This window comes from Mustela putorius, unplaced genomic scaffold, assembly GCF_011764305.1.
Source record: "Mustela putorius furo isolate JIRA1106 unplaced genomic scaffold, ASM1176430v1.1 tig00003850_pilon_pilon_pilon, whole genome shotgun sequence".
Lineage (NCBI taxonomy): Eukaryota > Metazoa > Chordata > Mammalia > Carnivora > Mustelidae > Mustela > Mustela putorius.
The window spans coordinates 10722393-10743179 of record NW_025422002.1 but is presented as its reverse complement, the minus strand read 5'-3'; the positions used below and the strand labels follow the sequence as shown (position 1 = coordinate 10743179).

The 20787-nt window shown below is 49.9% G+C and overlaps 1 protein-coding gene across 11 annotated transcripts in view; it reads left to right on the top strand.

Annotated features, from left to right (window-relative positions):
* The window catches only part of ATP2B2 (ATPase plasma membrane Ca2+ transporting 2), a 365479-nt gene that overhangs the window by 244365 nt on the left and 100327 nt on the right, over positions 1-20787 (top strand). For all 11 annotated transcript variants that reach the window (XM_045063309.1, XM_045063308.1, XM_045063310.1 and 8 more), the window contains one exon: positions 7606-8123. In XM_045063309.1, coding sequence (XP_044919244.1) covers positions 7925-8123 — 199 coding nt within the window. In that variant the 5' untranslated portion in view covers positions 7606-7924. The remainder of the gene's footprint in view (positions 1-7605; positions 8124-20787) is intronic.

The following is a 20787-nucleotide window of genomic DNA, read 5'->3' as shown; positions in this document are numbered from 1 at the left end:
AAACAGACTTCCTGCTGAGATGAGAGCTCGATGGGGCTCAAACCCAGGACCCCAAGATCATGACCGGAACTGAAGGCAGATGCTTAAATGACCAAGCCACCCAGGTGCCCCACAATCACTGTTAATAGTAATAGTCAAGCCAAGATTGGGATCCAGAAGATCTGGCAAGAGTCATTTGGGTTACATCATCCCAAAATCAGAAGCAAAGTTGTAAGGATCATTTGACTCAGGCTGCAGATTCTGATCACGAGGTTACTGGGGCTTTTTGTGGCAGAGCAAGCAGATCTCAAATGTCAGGAAGAAGGGTCAGAGCACCTCTCTTGCTCTCCTCAGAATCCTAGTGTCCAGGACAGGCCCTGAGATGCACCTCTTCAGGTTTATTCAGTGGGTAGAAGGATGGAAAGATGGAAGGTTGGAGAAGTAGACAGGTAGACAGATGGATGGACAGCTGAAGAATGAATGGCTTGATGGAAGGGTGGATGGGTGGGAGGGTAGATGAGAGAGTACCTGAGGAGCCTATAGGACCAGAAATGGGGTTTTTCCTACCATCTACCATTGACAGCTCCTCTGGAGAGTGGGGGATAGTGCAGGGAATTGACCCTGGTGGGCAGCTAAGAGCTGAACTGACCCTCACTCAGGCCAGACAGGGGGGTGAGAAGCTATGCCAGAAACCCTAGATCTCTCACAGCCCACCCCCTGGCCCTGATTCTGCCATCTGTGCCTTCAAGGCTGATGCGTGGTTGTTTCTGTGGGTTTTTTTTTTTTTTTTTTTTTTTTTTTTTTTAGATTTTCCTTTTCTGGTGAACAGGATAGGAGTTTTCTAAAAATAGCACTAAATTCGCTTCTGAGGTATTCATTTTCAATTCCCTTCCTCTTTCTTCATTCTCTCTCCCCAACTGTGAGAATTCCAAACCGAAATTGTCATTGTCAACTTCGATGCACACCCATGAGTGCGTGCACACACACATATACTGTGGGGCTTGCACACTAACAGACATGGATGCAAACATCTCTGCCTCACTCACACTCACAACCACACACTCATGCTGACTCCAGTAGACCTGTAGAGCAAGCCATGTCTTTCAGGGTTACTTACACCAAGCACATACGTGCTGACACTTCACAGGGACCCCCTAACACACCCATGGACATAAAGTCTCTTGTGGGCCCAACCCAGCGCTGGCATTTTCACATTTCTTTTGACTCAGGTGTGACCCAGACTACATACTGGCTGTGCTGAATGTCCACCATAACACACTCAAACAGACCCTGCATACCCACACTGACATGCATACCCACACTCCCATAGTCAGTCCAGATCCACCAGGCTCTCTCTTTCTCACACATGCACACACCTAAAGAACATTCCTTCTCGGGGAGGGACCATGATTTTGCAGGTGAGGCTGAAGGAGAAGCAGCTGTCGCTCTGCCCCCAGCTGCCTGGCCGAGTTTACCCATTTCCCTGGATCAGCACCAAGGAGGAAGGTTCCCATCACCAGGACAGGAAGGCCCTACTGAAAAAGAAAGGCCAGAATTTACATCCAGGAGACAAAAGGAAATGTCCTGCCCCAAGGAAACTAGTTAGTTGGGACCAGAACAGAGGGAGATTTCCTTGTATGTTGTGCCACACAAGCTAGGACTTTCCCCAGCCTTCAGACAGGTACCAGTGGCATTGTGACTATGGTACAGTTGGCCTGAGTTCTGAGCTAAGGACAGCAGTGTGGGGGTGAGCAGAGGACAGAGGCAGGAATTAAGTTAAGTTAGCAGTGTAAGAACAGCCACCATTTACCAAGTTCTTCCTCTGTGCCAGGAATTGGGCTAAGCTCTATCTTGGTTAGTCCTCCCAAAACCCTATGAAGTAGGCTGTCCAGTTGGCTCTGTTCAGGAGGAGGAAATTGAGGCACAGGGAGGTGTTAAGAGCCTTGCCTAAGCCACAAAACTATCAAATAGCAGCACCAGGCATCACCCAATATCTCCAGATGGGACCTGTGTCCCTCACATCTGTCATTGGTACTACTGACAATTCAGAGGAAAGAGAACTTTAAAAATACATATTAAGGTGGCATTTAAATTCAGCACATCTTAAAACAGAAGGGTTCTGCATCCGAAAGTTATTTTTAGCACATATTTCATTTGTAATTGTCCCAGCTCCCATCCTTCAGTTAGGATTGAAAAAGCTGTTGGTTTGGAGTTTTGGTGGGTTTTTTTAATGCTTCCTTCAAAAGACAAATTCCTTCTTTGTTAAATTAACTCCAAAAAAACATTGCTCCTTCCTCTGCCAGCATCCCTCCTGGCAAAGACTTTTTATTAAGGCGTCCCTAACCTATTCTCGAGTCATTGAAATGTAACAATACAGTCATTTAAATGCTAATAAGATGAAATGAAATGCATAAATCTAATATTATCAGAACCTTCTCCTGGATTCTGAAGGGCCTTGCCACATCACAGCCTAAAGGGACCCCAGAGAACACATCCAATTCCTTCACTTTCCACATGGGGAAACTGAGGCCCAGGAAGAAAAGGGCCTTGGTCAAGGTGATGCAGCTGGGGCTTAGAAAACAAAGAGGGACTTTTCAGTGGGCTTCAACCCCAGTTGGCTGTGTGACCCCTGATATGTTGCTTAACCTCTCTGGACCCTGGACCCTGCTCCACATAGGCTGATGTCTCAGTTAGCTCAGGCTGTTATAACAGAATACCATTGAACTGAGTGGCTTAAAGGACAGAAAATTGTTCCTCACATGTCTGGAGGCCGGGAAATCCAAGACTGAGATACTGGCAGATTCAGTTCCTAATGAGAGCCCTCTTCCTGGCTTGCAGATGGCTGTCTTCTCACTGTGTCCTCAAGAGGCTTAAGAAAGATGATTTCTCTCCTGTCTCCTCAGAAGAACACTAATCCCATTGAGGAGGGCTCCACCCTTATGACCTAAACCCCTCCCAAAGGCCCCACCTCTTAATACCGTCACACTGGGAATGAGGGCTTCTACCTATGAATTTGAGGGGACACATTCAGTTCCTACCAATGTACCACCTGTGTGCCCATTGTATTGGGCAGAGGTAACCATGTCAACTTGAGTGCTGGCTGCAAATGAAGCTCATCATGATCATGAGATGAGAGGTACACTTGCTAATATTGGGGTAGGAGGGGGGTCAGGCAGAGGCATAGAAGTCAGTGATGCAGAATGTCCCTTCCAGGCCCAGAGCCTCCCCAGAGACCTCACACAGAGGTATCCATGAGGCCTCACAGCAACCTATAATATAGGTAGGTCAATTCCATTTGCAGACAAGGCCCAGAAAAGCTAGATGACTTCTCCAAGGTCACACAGCTCATTTAATCTCTTAGCCATAGAGCAGTGGCTTGTGTGGTATTTCAGTGTGGCAGCAAGAAAATCAGAGTCTGGTGGGCTTTGGCAAAGGAGACAGCTGTCTGCTCCATCTTTAGCCTCACACCCATGTACACAAAGAGAAACTAGGAGTGGAGGGTGGGGGGGTGGGTATCTCAAAGAAAAAACATATAACTACTGATTCTGCTATCTTTCCAGACCCCAGCAGACCTATAACATCAATGGGTTAGGAATCAACTACTCCATTTGATAGATGGGGAAACTAAGATTCAATGATCTATCTAAAGTCATAACTTCCAGGGACAGATGGCCCAAGGACTGAGGCATTCATTCACCAAGCAATTGTCACGTACTTTCTGAGGGCCGGGCCCCATACTAGGTACAAAATAGACATGGCTACTGCCCACACAGAGCCCTATGGCTCCCAAGGAAGGGAGACAGAGAAGTAGGTCCAAGCAATAGAGTGTGAAGTGCAGGATGATACAAGAGGCATCCAGAGTTGGGAGCATTTACACAGTCCTGGGTGGTCACGGAAGGCTTCCAAGGAAAGCACGCTGTGCTGAACAGGACAGACCATTGTTAGGGTGGGAAAGTCACAGGTAGTTGAGAGCACTCTATGACAGATACTGAAAACTATGGAGTTTTCAGTCAGCTGATGAACTCCGTACAAGCTAGCAGGTCTTCTGTTCTCCTTACCTGGAAATCATTTGTGTGGCGTCCCATAGGTTCTTCTGTGCCAGTGGATTCATACTCTCAAATCAAGCAAATCTGACCAAGTCAAATCAAGTACCAATGTGAACTCTGCACATTAGGACCACTCAAGATGACTAGAACAGGGGTGGTCTGCATGAAAGGCAAAGCAGGGGATGAGGGGGTGGGGCAAGGGCTGCATCAGAAGAGGTAGCTGTGATGGGAAATCTCAAAGAAGGAAGTTTGATTTTGTTTTCGTTTCTTTTCAAAAAAGGAAGTTAAAGATCAATCGCTACAGAGGCAGACTTCTGATTTTTAACTAATTTTGTTGTCCCAGAATTGCTTCCCTTCTTACACACATGTCCCTTCCTGCACCTTTTCCTATGCCCATCTCAACCTTTTCGTAACAGACAGTTGCATATTTGAGTTTCTTTTCTGTTCATCTTTTGGCTTAAGTCCTGCTTAACCTACATGGGAAAGAAATACTCCCTACTCGCGCTGAGAAAAAAGATCTTTCCTGATACCCTGGGCAAGATCAGATCTTCCTGCTCTGGACAGCTGTAATAGCTATCACTCCCCATTATGGCAAACTCTTCATGTTATAGAAGTCACTCATTTAATTGTCCCTCCTCCACACCATCAGCTTTTGGAGGGTAGGAACTATATCTGGATCATCAAGTGCTGGGCACAGAGTAGGCATCTGAAACACAATTATTGAATGGATGATTGGATGGATGGATGAATGGATGGATGGATGGCTGGCTGAAGATCATTGTTGGTCTTAACATAATAGTTAAAATCACCAGTAGCCCATTAACTCATGCCTACTATTGTTATCATAAATATAATTACTCCTAACAATTCTCACAGCTCATGCTGCCAGAGATGTAATTATCAGTGACTGTGAGACACACCACAGGTAGCATGGGGACAGATCAAACAGCACCTTGGGTTTAGAAAATCCCTTGTGGCTTGCAAAGCACTTTTGTTCACATATGGCACTTCATTTACCCATCCTAAGAACCCCATGAGAGCGATTCACAAGTGGAGGCAGCAAAGTGTCCTGGTTATGGGTATGGCTCTAAATGCAGACTGCCTGAGTTCAAATCCCAGGTCTGGCACTCACTAGCTATGTGAACTTGGGATTTATCTCACCTCTCTTGGCCTTGGCTTCCTCGTGTTGCTCTACGGGAATAACCAGACTACCTACCTCATAAAGTGCTTATATGGGTTGGTAATAATCACAATAATTATTGAGTGTTTCTAATGTGCTTGATTTGGTTCTAAATATTTTACATCAAATAACTCATTTAAGTCTCATAATACCTATGAAGTAGATATTATTATTCTCCCTCCCTTTTTTTATAAGATGAAACTAAAATTGCATGCTTCCTGTTCTACTGGGAGGTGGAGGGGCTAGAATTTGAATCCAGAGACTAGTTTCTAGAGCCCCTGCAATTAACCTCTGTGACACCTCTACATAGGCATCCTTGGTCCCCCTCCTTGGTCCCCTTGCTTCTCCTAGGGATGTACTGTTTGGGTCAAAACTCTGGGGGTGGTACATGCTAAGATGGCCAAGGACCATGCATGCTGCTACAGGACTGGGGGTGGGGCCCCCAAACACACTCTGTCTCTGTGTCTTGTGTTTCTGCTTGCAGCATCAGGACCACTCTATAAGATAGTCATTGCTCCCAGTGTAAGAATAAAGCCTCCTGCATCCTTGAGTAAAGGTGCCATCGTGGAAGTCATGACAGGTTTCCCCTGAGGCTCCAGCAGCCCCTGACCCATGGCTGGAAAGCCCCATAACCCAGGTGGAAACACAGTGAATTTGAACATGGTTTATAATTATTTCCCAATAAATTGAGAGGTAGCAAATGGACAGGGGACAGTGATTATTATTTTACAGATGAGGAAACAAAAAAGCCTTGGGAAAATGAAGGGAGGAGCTTGCCCAGGGTCCCAGAGCCAGGATTTGGGAGGACTTGGATTGAACCCAGTCCTTTTGAACCCATTTTCTCTGACTCAAGAGCCTGTCTTGTTTACTGCCTTCAGGCACCCCTCACCCAACCTCTGCTCTTCGGAGTGTAAGTAGGGAGCGCCCCCTAGAGGAAGGGGAAAAAGCACCAGGCTGGGAATCCAGAGATCAGCTCACCTCTGGACTCCTCCACTCTAGCTAGCTCTGTGTGGCTCTGAACAAGTTCCTTTCCCTCTCTGAGCTTCTGGTTCCTTACTAGAAAAATGAAATTGACTCTAAAATGCCTCCAGCACTTTTTTGCAAAAGGAAAAGTTGGTGAAGCAAGGAGATGGGGAAGGGGACAAGGGGAAGGAGTTGGGGCTAGGTTGGGGGCTCAGTCCTATCTTCCTTCCCCCACACCTTCCCCCTTACTGTCCCAGACCTAAGATAGCCAGCTGTCTGTGCCTTCTGGGTGGGGCCAGTCCCCATGCCAGGCCCAGCCAAGCTTAGCAGAGGCCCTTTGTCACCCAACGCTTGCCGGGGACCTTGGCCATCGGTGTTGGGTGTCGGGGCGGATTGGATTCTCTCCTGGCAGCCCCACAGATGCCACACTTCTACAAGGGTGGCCGGGCTGGCCGGCAGGGAAAAACCGGTGCTCTCTCCTCCTCTTCCTCCTCGGCTCCCCGAGGGATGTCCTAGCCGCTATCTGTGGTGCTGAACTGTGGGGGCCCACAGGTGAGGGCCCCGTGGACCCCAGCTCATGCTGGGGCCAAGTGTGGGGAGTGGGGGGCTGCTCAGTGATGTCCTGGTGAATATGCATGAGCTGATTCCTCTAGCCAGGCCAAGGGCCTTGATTAATGTTGTTGGGGACTGTGGGTGAGGATGGGCGGATTTTTCCCATTCTCTTGCCTCTGAAACTAGAGTGGGAACCACAGTCTATCGGCAGATGTAGGTGGCATGAATGGAGGAAGCATATATGCTGGGGAGCCTGGGGGGGCGTTACTTAGGAGGTGGGGCTGTGCTCCAGACTGTGAGAGCACAGTGTGCGTGTAAACAAGACTGTGAGCACAGGTATTTTTGAGGAGAGGGGGTGGGAATGTGAAGATTTATTCCTAGAAGTGCACTTACGTGGGTAGTGTTTATGGCGGGAAGGGGGGTGTCCACATGTGTGAAGTGGGATTCACGTATTAGTGTGTATGTATGGCAGTGAGGTGGGCCCTGAAAGTAGGCAGGTCAGGTGTTGCAGAACACTCCAAGTTGTGTATGTCAGAGGGTGTGTGTACCAGGGTGCGTGTCATGAAGTCATTGTGTTAAATAGCACAGTGGACAAATAGAGTATGTTTTGAGGGTACATCAGTCTGTCCCTCGGGGGTGGCATATTGTAGAGTGTCCAGGTGGGCTCCAGTATGTTTAGATTTACAATGTGAGCTGGTGTGTTATGGGGTATTGTAGGAAACACCAATGTATGTATGTAGGGGGTGTTAGTTGGGGCTGTCTGTGTGTGTGTGTGTGTGTGTGTGTGTGTTTGTGTAAGCACACACAACCTGGGTCTTCCTGAGCACCTGTCCCATGAAGCTTCCATGCCTGACCCTTGTCACAACTCTGTGCTTGTCCCCACAGGAGCCACCGCCCCTGACCATGTAGATGCCAGCTCCAGGGAACAGCATGGACCCCACTGAATGGAGACTCCTGGGTCTACAGCCCTGAGCCCCTCCGGCCCCTGGACATTGCCCCGTGCCCAGGGACACCCTTTGGAGCTCACCACCGCTGTCACCAGCCCACCTCGGCCGCCCCCACCCCCTGGGACCCAGAGTCGGCCACCAGGAGCCACAGTCATCCAGTGAGGTTGTGCTAAGGACAGCCACGCGGATCCATCACCCAGCAACCTTTTGTCCAGTGCTGACCCTTGGGCCCACCCCAAGCAGGGACTGGAGCAAACATGGGTGACATGACCAACAGCGATTTTTACTCCAAAAACCAAAGAAATGAGTCGAGCCATGGGGGCGAGTTTGGGTGCACAATGGAGGAGCTCCGCTCCCTCATGGAGCTACGGGGCACCGAGGCTGTGGTCAAGATCAAAGAGACTTACGGGGACACTGAAGCCATCTGCCGGCGCCTCAAAACCTCACCTGTCGAAGGTAAGTGTGGAAGATTTGAACACAGTGCTTGGATCTGGGATCCCACCACCCAGCCCCTGACCTCCCTTCCCCAGGCCCCAGGAACCCCCTCATTGGGCTTAGACATGGGACCACAACATTGCCACCACGCATTCAAATCCAACTCCACAACCCATGTCACTGGCCTGGGTTGTGTCCAATTGTCCCAAATCCAAATTCTGATGGTGTGGCTCCCTAGGTCTCTGGGGCAGCCATGGGCCATGGAGCTGCTGGAAGACAGGGCAGGCAAGCAGATGGGCCATTAGGGAAAGTTGAAAGATGCCTATGTGTGCCTTGCCCTAGGGATGGGAGAGGAGCTCTTTTGTAACTGCCAAAATGAGCAGACCTAGCATCTCAGGAGAAAAAGGGTTTCAGCTTCTGGGGGCTTGGCTGAAGGAGACCAGACCCAGGTCATCAGCTGTTGGACAGAAGGAAGAGAAACCAACCCAGCTTGAGCACCAGAGGGTAGAGTTTGGGTCTACATCCCCCCAGTTACTTTCCACTTGCCATTAGGGAGAATTCCCTGCATAAACCCCAATGGTGTGGGTGTGAGGCTTTTCCCCAGCACCCCCCAGTCCTACAGCTTTGTGCAAAGAGGTGTGCAGAGCCTCAGTTTCTTCCTGTGGAAGATGGAACCAATGGCTACGTCATAGCACCTACTAAAAACCTGAGCATACAACAGGTACTCAGTAAGTGGCAGCCATTATTATTCTAAGCAATGGATGACAATCCCTCCCCTCAAGTTATCTGTATCACAAGGTAGGAGGCAGACAGTATCTGAATTCTTACTCCCATGTGACAGATGAGAAATCCGAGGCTAAAAGGCCCTCCTGTCCTGTCTCCTGACTCTAGTCCCCATGATCTGGGCACTGCTGGGCACCAACCTCAAAGCATTTCCTACAGAAGCTGCCTGGGGACTCTGGCCACTCAGCTAGGCAGTTTAGAAACATCTTCCTTTCTTGGTGGTGTTTGGTTTTGTTTGGGGCAAGAAGTAGAGTGAGAATAGAGGAAACATCCTTTCTTGACTGCATGATTCTAACTTGGAGCTTCGGAACAGCCACATGTGCCCTGGGAGGGGAACGAGCTCTACCTGGGGGCTTCTGGGCCTCTTGTGAACACAAGTCTGCAGAATGGTCCATGCTCACCTCTGCCATCAGGTTGGTGCCCCTAGTATGCTAGGAGGCAGGGTCACCCCAGTATCTTTTCAATGGGACAAGGAGATTCTCTTGAGTCAGGAAGTCTTAAGTATCTGGGTCTCAGGCTCTGCAGAGAGCCTGCTGGAAGCTGTGGTCCTTTTCCCCAGGAAAACAAAACAAAACAACAATAACACAAAAAAATATAAACTATAGATGTGGCTCACACTTCAGCACATTTACAGAGCCCCTCAAAGCCATGCCATGGACCTTGGCATATGGACCATGGTATGAAGAAACCCGCCTCCCCTGCCCCTCTGCCAGGCTCTTAGACCCTGGGAAACTGAGCAGCCAATGGCCAAGCTCCAGCTCTGTGCACGGCCATCACCATTTGGTTCACTGTTTCCCTCCACTGTGTACTATTGGAAAAGCACGAACACACCAAAGGGCAGGAATCCTGTCCTGCTCCTCCCATACATCTAGTGCCCAGTCTAGTACCTGGCACAGAAGAGGGTGGATAGCTGCCTAGTAAAGCCCTGAGATGTGGCCACTGAGTCACTGGCCCACAGGGAGCTGCTGAGTAGCCAAAACAGCATATAATCCAGCCAGGTGTAGCATGGACCTCAAAGCTCAGAGGAGAGGTGAGGTGGGTGGACAGGGAAGGTCTGGGAAGGCTTCCTGGAGAAGGAGATACTTGAACTTGGCTATGGAGGAAAGAGAAAGAAAATCATGTAGCATGGCACAGAGCAGCATTTTTTAGATGGAATTCCACAGAACGCCAGGGCACTGCAAAAAGGTAGACATTGTGTGGAAAATAAAGGAAACCCAGCTTCCTCTTCTTTACAATGGAAGGAATAATGAGATTTCTGAATATCACTTTGCTTCCTGTGAGCCGTGTGTGCTTTGGGGTCTTTGGTTTTACCTCTCTGGGCCTTGGTTTCCTAATTTCCTAATTTCCTTTCATGAGGACCAAATAAGATCTCTGATGGGAAAGATCTCTGAGAGAGAGGAGAAAGTCCATAGCAGGATTAACCAGAACCCCTGCTGTGTTGGTACCCAGAAGGATCTCCCAGGGTGCAGGTAGAGCTGGAAGAGGTTTGGGGAAAGGCAGAAGAACATAATGCTACAGACCTCAGGCTTGGATGACCTGGTTTCAAATCCCAGCCCTACCATTTACCAGTTGTGGGATTCTGGGCAAGGTATCAACCAATCCATGCCTTGGTTTCCTCATTTATAAATTGGGACAATAATAGTGACTGTCTCATAGGGTGGTGAGGACACAGTGAAGTAGCTTAGAACAATGCCTAGCCCATGGATAGTGCTATGTGTTAGGATTCAGGTCCAGAGACTAAATACCTCCATTTCCCCATCAGTAAAATAGGCTGTAAACACTGAATGAGACTAGGCCAAGTGTTCAGTCTCTAAGTCTCAGTAAGTGTCAGCTCTTGTCGCTGTTATTTTCATTATGGTTATCATAACCCTGGAAGAAACCAGCATATTCTCTGGAAAGGGTGGAATTTGACCCTTCTGGAATGCTGGCCAATGCCTGTGAATGGTACAACACTTTTTACCAGGCTGTGCTGTGTTCTTATTACACATGTTCCTAGAAGCAGGTGTTGCTACCCCATTTCACAGATAAGAAATATGAGGGCTCAAGGTCACCACCACTGTCCACATCAGAGCAGACTTTGAACAATTCCCAGATATGTCCTCATCCCTGAGCCAAGCATGTGTACCTGAGAACTATCCTCTCAAGGGGCCTTCTGTCTGATGAGGGCCTCAGTACATTGGGGCCACCAAGGAACTTTTCTTTAGTCAGCATTCATGCCCTATTTGGCCCTCTTCTGACTTCAAGAAATGCTGGGTCCTCCAGCCCCAGCCCCCAGCTGCAAAGCCACATGGTCTGGGGCTGTGCCAGCTGCAGACAGGGCCTCAGGTTGCCCGTTCCCAACACCCTGTGCCCTTCGTCTGCTGACGTGAGCAAGGAGCCGGCCTCTGAGTCACACTACAGGAAACTGCTCCAGGCCACGCAGAAATTAGCCTTATCCTTCACATCCAGCTAATTTTAGGCAAAAAGATCTCTGCAAGTGATAGAGTGGGGGCTGACACCGTGAGAAACCCCCTCCCATCCAGGGCACCACCTGCTGCTGGCACAGACCAGGGGCTCAGCTCCCACGGCCTGGCAGTGTCGGAATTTCCCCCTGAAGGCCTGACTCTGGTGACAAATCAGGGGTAAACCTGGCTCCCTGTGAGGCCAGGGTTGGCCTCTGTCTCTGACCTGAGCTCCGTTCCTTCCCTCCTCCACTGTTGGTTCCATTCCACTCTGGCAATGCCCTTCCCTCCTTGCCCTCCACTGCTTCCTTTCCTTGCACACCCTCCCAGGATAGGACAGGAGAGCCCAAGACCTAGGTTTAAATCCTGACAGGCTTACTCTTCAAGAGACATTTACTCTTCAAGGGACACACGCAGAGAATTCGGTTAACTTCTTCGAGCCTCAGTTGCCTTATCTGTGAAATGGGAGTAATAACACTAGCCACCTTACAAGATGTTGTGAATATTAAGTTAGATAATCCACATGAAGGGCTTAGTGTGGTATATGGCATACCCTAGACACTGCCAAAATGATGTTCATTATCACTGTTATTATTATAGCCAAATATTTCTTATAAAAAACAACATGCATCAGCTCTATCCCCATGAAAGAAATCAGCAGTTAAGTAAGATGGTACCAGGACCCCTCAGTGGCATGGTCGGCTGGGCATCTGACTCTTGGTTTCAGCTCAGGTTTGATCTTTGGGTCCTGAGATCTAGCCCCACGTCATTGGGTTCTGCATTCGGCATGGGGGGATGGTCTGCTTGAGTTTCTCTCCCTCTATCCCTACCTCCCCTGCGCTAGTGCTCTCTCTTTCCCTCTCTCTCCCTTTCTTTCTCATTCTCTAAAATAAATAAATAAGTCTAATGAATAAATGAGATGGTACCAAACAAAGAGTTAATATGCTACCAGAGAAGGCTTCCCAGAGTAGGCTGCTTTGTGGTGAATCTGGAAAGCTGGGTGATAGGTATTGGAGTGGCCCGCGAGGCCCCAGAGGCAGGAGCTGTTTGTCACTCTTCACTGTGTCTCCTGCATCTGGTCCAATGCCTGGGGGCTCAAACAAATATTCACAGAAATAAGGGAGGAAGACAGAGAGGTGGGGGATACCCCTGGGGCCCCTCTTTGTATGGGCTGGAAGGCTGCAGCAGGGGTACAGGACACGGGAGAGCCTGCATCACCCATGGAACAACTGGCTTCAATTCCCCAAGCTCTGAGAGGCCCTACCCTGAGCTGCTTGGCGTGCACACCCCTTGTCCTTCACCTCCAGGCCCCAATACTTCAGGCTGTCAAAGGGGGCAGCTCAGGTCCCTCTGGGTGCTTCCTGAATTGGGCTTTGCCTGGTGGGGGAGACAGGGGAACAAAGAAGGGGGCCAATGGGCGGGGGAGGGAGGTGGTAGGAACTGGATACTGGAGTGTTGTGAAACGGAACCTCCGGTTAATTTTGTATGAATCCTATGGCCGGCCCAGGTGGAGGAGAGAGTGGGGCTGAGGGAGGAGAGGAGAGTGGATCACGGGGACCGTGCCTTGTGTTGCATAAACACAATGTTAAACCAGAACGCCCCTCAGACCAGCAGGGCCTGTGTCGTCATCCACAGAGCCGCCACCAGCTGGGCACGGGGGAGGGTGTGAAGGCAGCGTGTGTTTTAAGTGTCTCTGGGCCCCAGGGGGTCGTCTGTCTGTCGTTGTGGTGCTCTATTTCTCCATGTGTTCCATTTCCCCGAGCATCACTGGGGCCCAGAGAGGTTGATGGGGGAACCAAGGTAGCCACAGATTCAGCAGTGTCCCAGGCAGGTGAGGCTGGGAACCCCTCAGACACAGGGTCCACATGGGGAATTCACGGCCTGACCAGAGACACACAAGAACACCTCTTACTGGGGTCTTCCCGTGAAGTGATCCATGCCTGGTCTTAGAACCCAGGACTCTCAGGTGTCAAGTCTGGAGGAGAAAAGTTCATCAAAATACTTAAGAGGCTGAGGAGATGTAGCTGCCTTCTCAGAGACATGCAAGGGTGGCAGAGGGGAGGGCATGTAGGCTGGAGAGGCGTTTTGGCCTCACCTCTGACACCAAACAGGCTCCTGAGCTCTGTGGACCAAGACCTATATTCTCCTCTGTGAAATGGGAATGGTCTACTCCACCCTCCGCCATTTGGAGACCGTGGGCTGAAAATCCTTTGAAAGTTTTCTACAAAAGAATCATCTTCAGTGTTCACTGAGGATTTCTATCCACCAGTATTCTCTATGATAGAAACCCATCTCAAACTGGCTTATGCAAAAGAGGGATTTTCTGGCTTGTGCAACTGAAAGGCTCAGGGACTGTTCTAGCCTCTGTCCATCCCTCTCCTGCTACCTCTCACCTCCACTGTCTTCCCCGTTGGCCTCATTCTCAGGCTGGCCCTCCAGTGAGCTTCAGGCTAACACCTTCCCGTCCTCGCCCCCAGCCGCCAAAGGCACCTCTTTCCCCACGGTCCCCTCCCCTAAGTCCCAAAACAAACTCTCATTGGACCACCTGGGATCACGTGGCCATTCTTGGCCCAATCCCTGTGGCCACAAGATAGAGAAAGCTGATAGGGCAGACCGCGGCCACGTGCTCACTGCGGAGTGGTGCGGGTCAGTCCACCCAGACTGCGTGGAGTTTGTGAGGTCGGAGAGGAGGATGGAAGCTCCAGCGGCATGTGCCTGTGGGCCTGCTGTGTGGAAGGCCCGTCCATGTGTTGGGGAAGGTGCGCACAAAGAGCGGGCGTGCTCTGTGCCTTTGAGGAGAGCCTAGAGGGGTAGAAAGGGTAGCTGAGAAGCGAAGGCGGGTTCAGGAGCACCAAATACGCAGTGGTCATAGCCAAACCCCAGCACTGTTACCATTCACACCCGTGTAGCAGGCCTAGCTGGGACCGTCCATGGGAAGTAGTGGTAGGACTAGTGTCCCCTTGGTGAAGTGGCCAACTCAGTTTCATGGTCAAATCCTGGCTGCATTTCTTATCCCTCTGTGAAACACTAGACCCTTCTGTGCCTCAGTTTCCTCATCTGTAACATGGGACAATAACAGTTGCATAAACTCTCTTGGGGTTCCTGTGAGGATCCAAGTAAGGTATGTGAAGTGCTTAGTGGCTGGCGGGTGGCAGGTGCTGCATCTATATGAGCTGTTACTATTCTATGCTGAGGAGTCTCTGTGTGACTTTAGGGACAAGTTGGTTTAAATTAACAGAGAAGTGAAAGGCCGGCTTATCTGGGCAGATCAGTGGGCTTGAGCAACACATGTGAGGCTGTGGGTTTAAAAAAAAAAAAAGCCCCAAATCTGATTTGCAAAGTTTATACACCCCCCACCACCATCATCAGGAAAAATAAATCCCTTAAAAGCACTAGCTTTCTGTGAAAGTGATGAATCACGTGTGGATGCTTTCCAGAATGCCACCCTCACATCTTTCTGAATCATCAATAAAATAAACCCACATGTTGATTGATACGTGCTATCCATTTTCCCAGGCTGGGTCAGCAGAATGTGTGTGAGGCAGACAGTTCCACAGGCTTGGGGGTGGCCAGAAGGTACAGCACAGTTAGCAGAAGCGCCCGACCCACCACTGACCAAAGGGCTTCTGGGTGTATTCCAGCAAGTCTAGACGGACTTCTTGTTCCATGAACAATGCTATTTGGCATTGTGGGTGCATGCAGTCAGGCATCCAGGGAAGGAATGGAGGCTGCAAGTACTTGTGGGGAACATTTACAGGTGGGCCTCACACTATGCAGACCCACTATGCAGAAAGCCCACATCCCTGAGCTACCGGGCAGCGGTAATTTACTGCGTGCAAACTCATCAGGGCCAGGCCCTTGCACTGGCTTGCCTCATGTCCTCACAGCAGCCCCTTGAGTGGGAAACAACAGCTTGGAGAAAAAGGGGGTCTTGATTTTTGCTCTGAAAACATCTTTGCTCTGCAGAATAAATATGCACTAAACACTAAGTGCCTACTATGTGCTTGGGACCATAAAGAACAAGGACTTCGAGTCCCAACTCCACCATTGAAGATTTTGAGCAAATCATTCCATCCCTCTGAGCCTCAGCGTCCCTTTTTGTAAAGGGCATGCCCACCTACCAGAACCATGGACACAGGTGTTCAGTGAATGTCCCATTGCTTCCCCTGCTTCAGTCATGCCAAGCGGAGGTGTAGGCCAGCAAGGCTGACACACATGCTCTTGTTGAATGCATATGTACTGTGTGCTTACAATGTGCAGCTTGAGCCACTTTGCTCTTCTGGGAAGAGATGCCTGCATGCTGCTCAGAAGCAGTGTTTGTGTGTTGTGGCTGTATGCAGGACAGGTGGGAAGGCCAAGACAGGGAGAGACAGCCTTCTAGGACATTCCCTCTCCATCTTAGGATCAGGGGCAAAGAGAGGGGCATGTCAGACAGGAGACAACTCCAAGGTCACAGAAGAAGGCAAGAACCAGTAGAAAAGGGCAGCCAGTGGCAGGGGCCAGAGCCTCCTTCCAGCGAGAGGGGGGATCCCCTCCTGTAACCCCTCCCCATCCAGAGCTCCCTAAACACTTCCAGGAAAGAGGGGTGCAGAGCTGGGTTGTAAATTTCCGTGTCCTGAAAACTCTCCCACTCTAGCTACAATACCAGTTACATCTGTGATCCTAGAGGTTCCTTAACACATCTTGAGTGCTTGCAGACTAGGCTTGCTGCAGAGTGTCTGTGCTACTACCTCATTTCATCTTCGCAAACAGGCATTGTTTCTATCCACAGCTCAGAGCACCACTACTAATAAGGGGCACGGCCAGAATGGGTACCCAGGCAGGTTGACTCCTGAACATGTGCACATAATCCCCTTACTCTACTGACTCCTGCTGACAAAAATAACTCTTCAGCCAGAGGGGGTGTGCTGAAGGTCGTAGGAGGAGGCAATCCCATCCGTGCCCGCTGAAGACAAATACAGGAGAGGCTTTCTTTGAGCTAGGTCGCAAAGGCTGGGGAGGAGTTGAATATGCAGAGATGGGAAGGAAATCACACTTTTAGAGAAGGAAACAGCATGAGCAAAGGCCCTGAGGTGAGACCTAGAATGTCATGCAAAGAAATGAGGAATTCTTGTGCTTGGAGCCTAGGATGTATCTCAAAGGGCAGAGAACCTCGGCCCACAGACTAGGGATTGGTTTTTGTAGACTAGGACTTCTAGTTGGTTTGTTCATGCTGTGGGCAGGCTCTGCTTTGGTAATAGGTGTTTATATTTGTCTGTGCTGTCCACAAGAGTGTGAAATGGGCATGAGGTGGGATGGTGTGGGGGGTGGGGAGAGAGAGTACAGCCCCTTTGCATGGGCCAGAAGAGCCAAAGAACTTGCTGAATGTAGGGAAATTGAGGGTTTGGAAAGGTGGTTCTTATACTGGGTTCCCTGGCATTCCACAGTGGTGCCCCAGGGGACAGGGAGATAAGTAGGTGAAGTTTTGGGCTTCCTGCCCCACCATGTACCAAAGCAGCTCCTTTTTTTTTTATCTGTTTTGCATGGTGAAGCATCTGGCAAGATTTTTTTTTGACAAAGAGTTGTTTTAAAAAATAAAAGAAAAAAAATTGAAAACCCTTGATGAAATTGGTGAAAGGCAGTAAACTAGAGTATGTAAAAGCCTGGGTTGGCACCCAGGTTATGTAAGTTCTCAGTGCCTCAGTTTTTACATCGGTAGAATGGAGCAGGTGGTATCCAGCTCCCAGGGCCCATACTAGTCTATGGACTCAATAAGAAAACACACAGAGGGCCCTGCCTCAGGAGAGGATTGTCTGTCCTCATGTATTGTTCCCCCAGGGGGTGCATGAAAAGAACACTGAGCCCACCGACCTGTGTTAGCAGACACTGAGCTAGGAAGACTCGGGTGGGGACCATCCTGACTTTGACGCTTATTAACTGAGACCTTCTCACGCCCGCCCACCTCCACCCTGCAATTCTGCCCCTCATGCTCCCCATCTGGAAAATAAGAGTATGGGTTCTGTTGTCTCTGAGACTCCTCCAGACTCAGACATTCTAGAATTCTAAACACACTGCCTCAATACCCCTAGCAGTACAGACATCAAACTGGCCAAAGGATGGCTGACTCAGAGCCAGACCCCAGTGACTATGGCCTTGAATCTTGGGAGTGTAGCTGAGACTCAACCCTAACATATCCACAACCATGCCTGCAGCCCCTCAAACCAGCTCCAGCCCACCCCTTCCCTACCAGGCAGCTTCCAAATCCTACACACACTGACCTCCAAAGGCCCAGGGGTATTCCCTGGCAAAAATTTTCTGGCCCCCAGAAGCCCAAGGGTCTGGACACCTGTTTCTGATTATTTTGCCTCCCTGGGTCTCGATATCCTCATCTACCAAATGGGCCAAGGAGTGAGAGATGTTGTTCAGTAAATGCAGGCTGGACTGTAGTGGTAGGTCAACCTCAGGGGTCTACCCAGCCTGGCTCCCACAAAGCTTGATAGAGCTGAAGCAGGCTCTCCCTGCAGACCTGCCTGTCACACGAGAGGCCCTGACAGGGCAGGTAAGTTATCTCCACAGGCCCCCCTCACCACAAAATGATTATCTTACTCCTCCTGGCAAAACCCAGGCCCCTGCTGTAGTTTCAGACCTAGAGCTATTTATAGGCAGTGGAAATTAGCATCTCGGCTCCTGGTTCCCTAGGACCCCCTGACAGCCTCAGCCTCTACCCCAGAGGGAGACCCCCCCCCTGGAAGTTTTCGTGGTTCCAGCAAATGATCCCAGGGACTACTTAGGAGCAGAAAAGACTCTGCTCTCTCTGTGTAATAGATGCCGACAAGATGCCGTGGAGTTGAGAGGCAGAAGTGAGCCCTTCTAGCTGAAGAATCTGGGAAGGTTTCATGGAGGAGGCAGTATGTGAGCACGATGTTGAAGGATAGGCAGGGTTTGCAATGAGGAAGGGCACTCTAGGGAGAGGGAACAGTGGGGACAAAAGCACAGAGTCAGAGAAGAGTGTGTAAAAGGAAGAGCCTTTCCTTCTGTTTGGCTGGAGCTTGGGCGAGGGAGTGACTAGAAGAAGTGATAATAATTAGGGTTAACAGGGTGCCTGGGTGGCTCAGTGGGTTAAGCCTCCGCCTTCAGCTCAGGTCATGATCTCAGGGTCCTGGGATTGAGCCCTGCATTGAGCTCTCTGCTCAGCAGGGAGCCTGCTTCCCCTCTCTGTCTGCCTCTCTGCCTGCTTGTGATCTCTCTGTCAAATAAATAAATAAAATCTTTAAAAAAATAATTAGGGGTAACTGAGCATTATAGATCTTCCAGATAGCACCCTGAGAGCATTATAACCATCATCACCTCATTTAATCCTCCCAACAACCCTCTGAGGCAGGCACTGGGATTATCCTCATTTTTACAAATGAGGAAATGGAAACACAGAGAAGTTAAATCACTTGCTCACAGTCACACAGCTCATGTGTGCAAGAACTGGAATTCAGATGCCAGCAGGCAACCCCAGAGCCCATACTAGGAGCCTCTGTCAAGGGGTCTGAATGTTAAGCCAAAGGCTTGGGCTTCAATTAAGAGACAGGAGAGAGCCCTAAGGGTTCTCGAGCAGAGGAGCAGTGTGGTCAAAGCAGCTCGTCTGGATTGGAATAGGGAAACAGCCCAGGGAATAAGGCAATGCAGAGGGAGAGGACAGTCATTGAGAGAGAGGTGACAGAGTTAGACCGGGCCAGGGTGGTGGTAATGGAGAGGAGGGAGCACTGAGCAGCAGGACCCTGCCTGTGATAGGTGATCAAGGAAGGCTCCATTTTTAAGATAGCAGCTGACTGCTCATGGAGGAGACTAGGAGAGAACAGCGACTCCGAACCCAGCAGAGAGGCTAGACCTAGAAGTGAAACACCTAGATGACAGAGAAGTCATCTCATAAGTGTGCTCATAAGTCCCACACCTGCACAGGGGAAGGTGAGCCACAGGAGGGCAGAGATGTGGGCCTGTGCTGTTCACTGCTATATCCTAGCACCTAGAATAGTGCCTAGCACAGAATACACTCAATAAACATGAATGAGTTCACCTGGAGCACTTGTCAAGCACAGGTCCTTAGGAAATGCCAGCTACTAAGGGAGTAGGCAGCAGGCAGAGCAGGAGATGTTAGAGAGGCATAAGGAGAGTGTCACCTGCAGGTAGGGTATGATCAGGGTGTTTGACACTGGATAGGCAGTCAGTTAGACATAGAGATTGTCGGGAGAGGTTCAAGAAGGACAATAAAAGAACAACAGCATTGGGGACAAACTGCTGGATGAGGTCTTGGGAAACATCTGCTGAACAGAAGAGCAAAATCAAGCATTCTCTAGAACTATCTCCCATCACCCACAACAACTCAACTGGGTGAGAGCAGATGTAACAAAGGCCTGAGTGACTCACAGGTGCATAGGACCACAGGTCTGGAACAGTGCTCAGGGACCATCCAGCAATCCCCGGGTACACATTGGAACAGAGAGGCCCAGGAGGGAAGGGCCCTGCCCAAGCATAAAGCTCCGACAACCAGGGAGCTCTTAGTAATCCCTACACGTGGAAAAGGGGGCAGAGTCCATCCTCCCTGCCCCCAAAGCATCCATCCTTCTCTCCCCAGGCCCCCCAGTTTTCTCATCCATCCTTGTACGGCCTCTGTGCTCCTTCTCAGGGAGCAAATGACCCAGACCAGAGGACTTAAACTATGGAAATGTGTTGTCCCACAGTTCTGGAGGCTGGAGGTCTAAGATCAAGGTGTTGGTCAGCAGGGTTGGCTCCTTTCTAGAGCCATGAGGGAAGCCTCTGTTCAGGGCCTCTCTCCTTGCTTGTGGATGTCCATCCTCTCCCTGTGTCTTAACATTGTCTTCCATGCATCTCTGTGCCCACATTTAAGACACCGGTCATAGATGATTAGGCCCACCCTGACAACCTCATCTTAACTTAGTAACTAGTCACCTCTGCAATGACCTGGCCTCCAAATACAGTCACATTTGAGGCGTTGGAGTTGATGGTTGTGGAGGGACTCAGTTCAATCCAAAACATTGTCACTTGAGACAATCACTTCTGCTCTTGAAAACAGTTTCTCTCCTATAAAAGCAGGGACATAAATGGGAACAGATGAGGCCTCTGGGGGCTGGGGGGCAGATGAGCTCACTGCCGAATGGACATGTATGCCTCAGAGAGCCTATGGCACGCTGGGCATTAGGAAGTAACGATATGGCCTAAGTGTTAAATAGCAGACGCCCCCAGGTCTGAATCCCTCCTGTGCCACTTCCGTGCTTGCTGTGCTATGCCAAGAAAATGACTTCACCTCTCAGAACCTGTTTACTCATCTGTGAATTAGTGCTTATTCATGGGCCCCTGTGAGGCCTACATGAGCAGGTGTGTGTAAGAACACACGGCAGATGTAACAAAGAGTAGGGAGCCTGCAGGGAATGCAGACCATTATTATTATTCTCATTACCATCATCATCATTCAA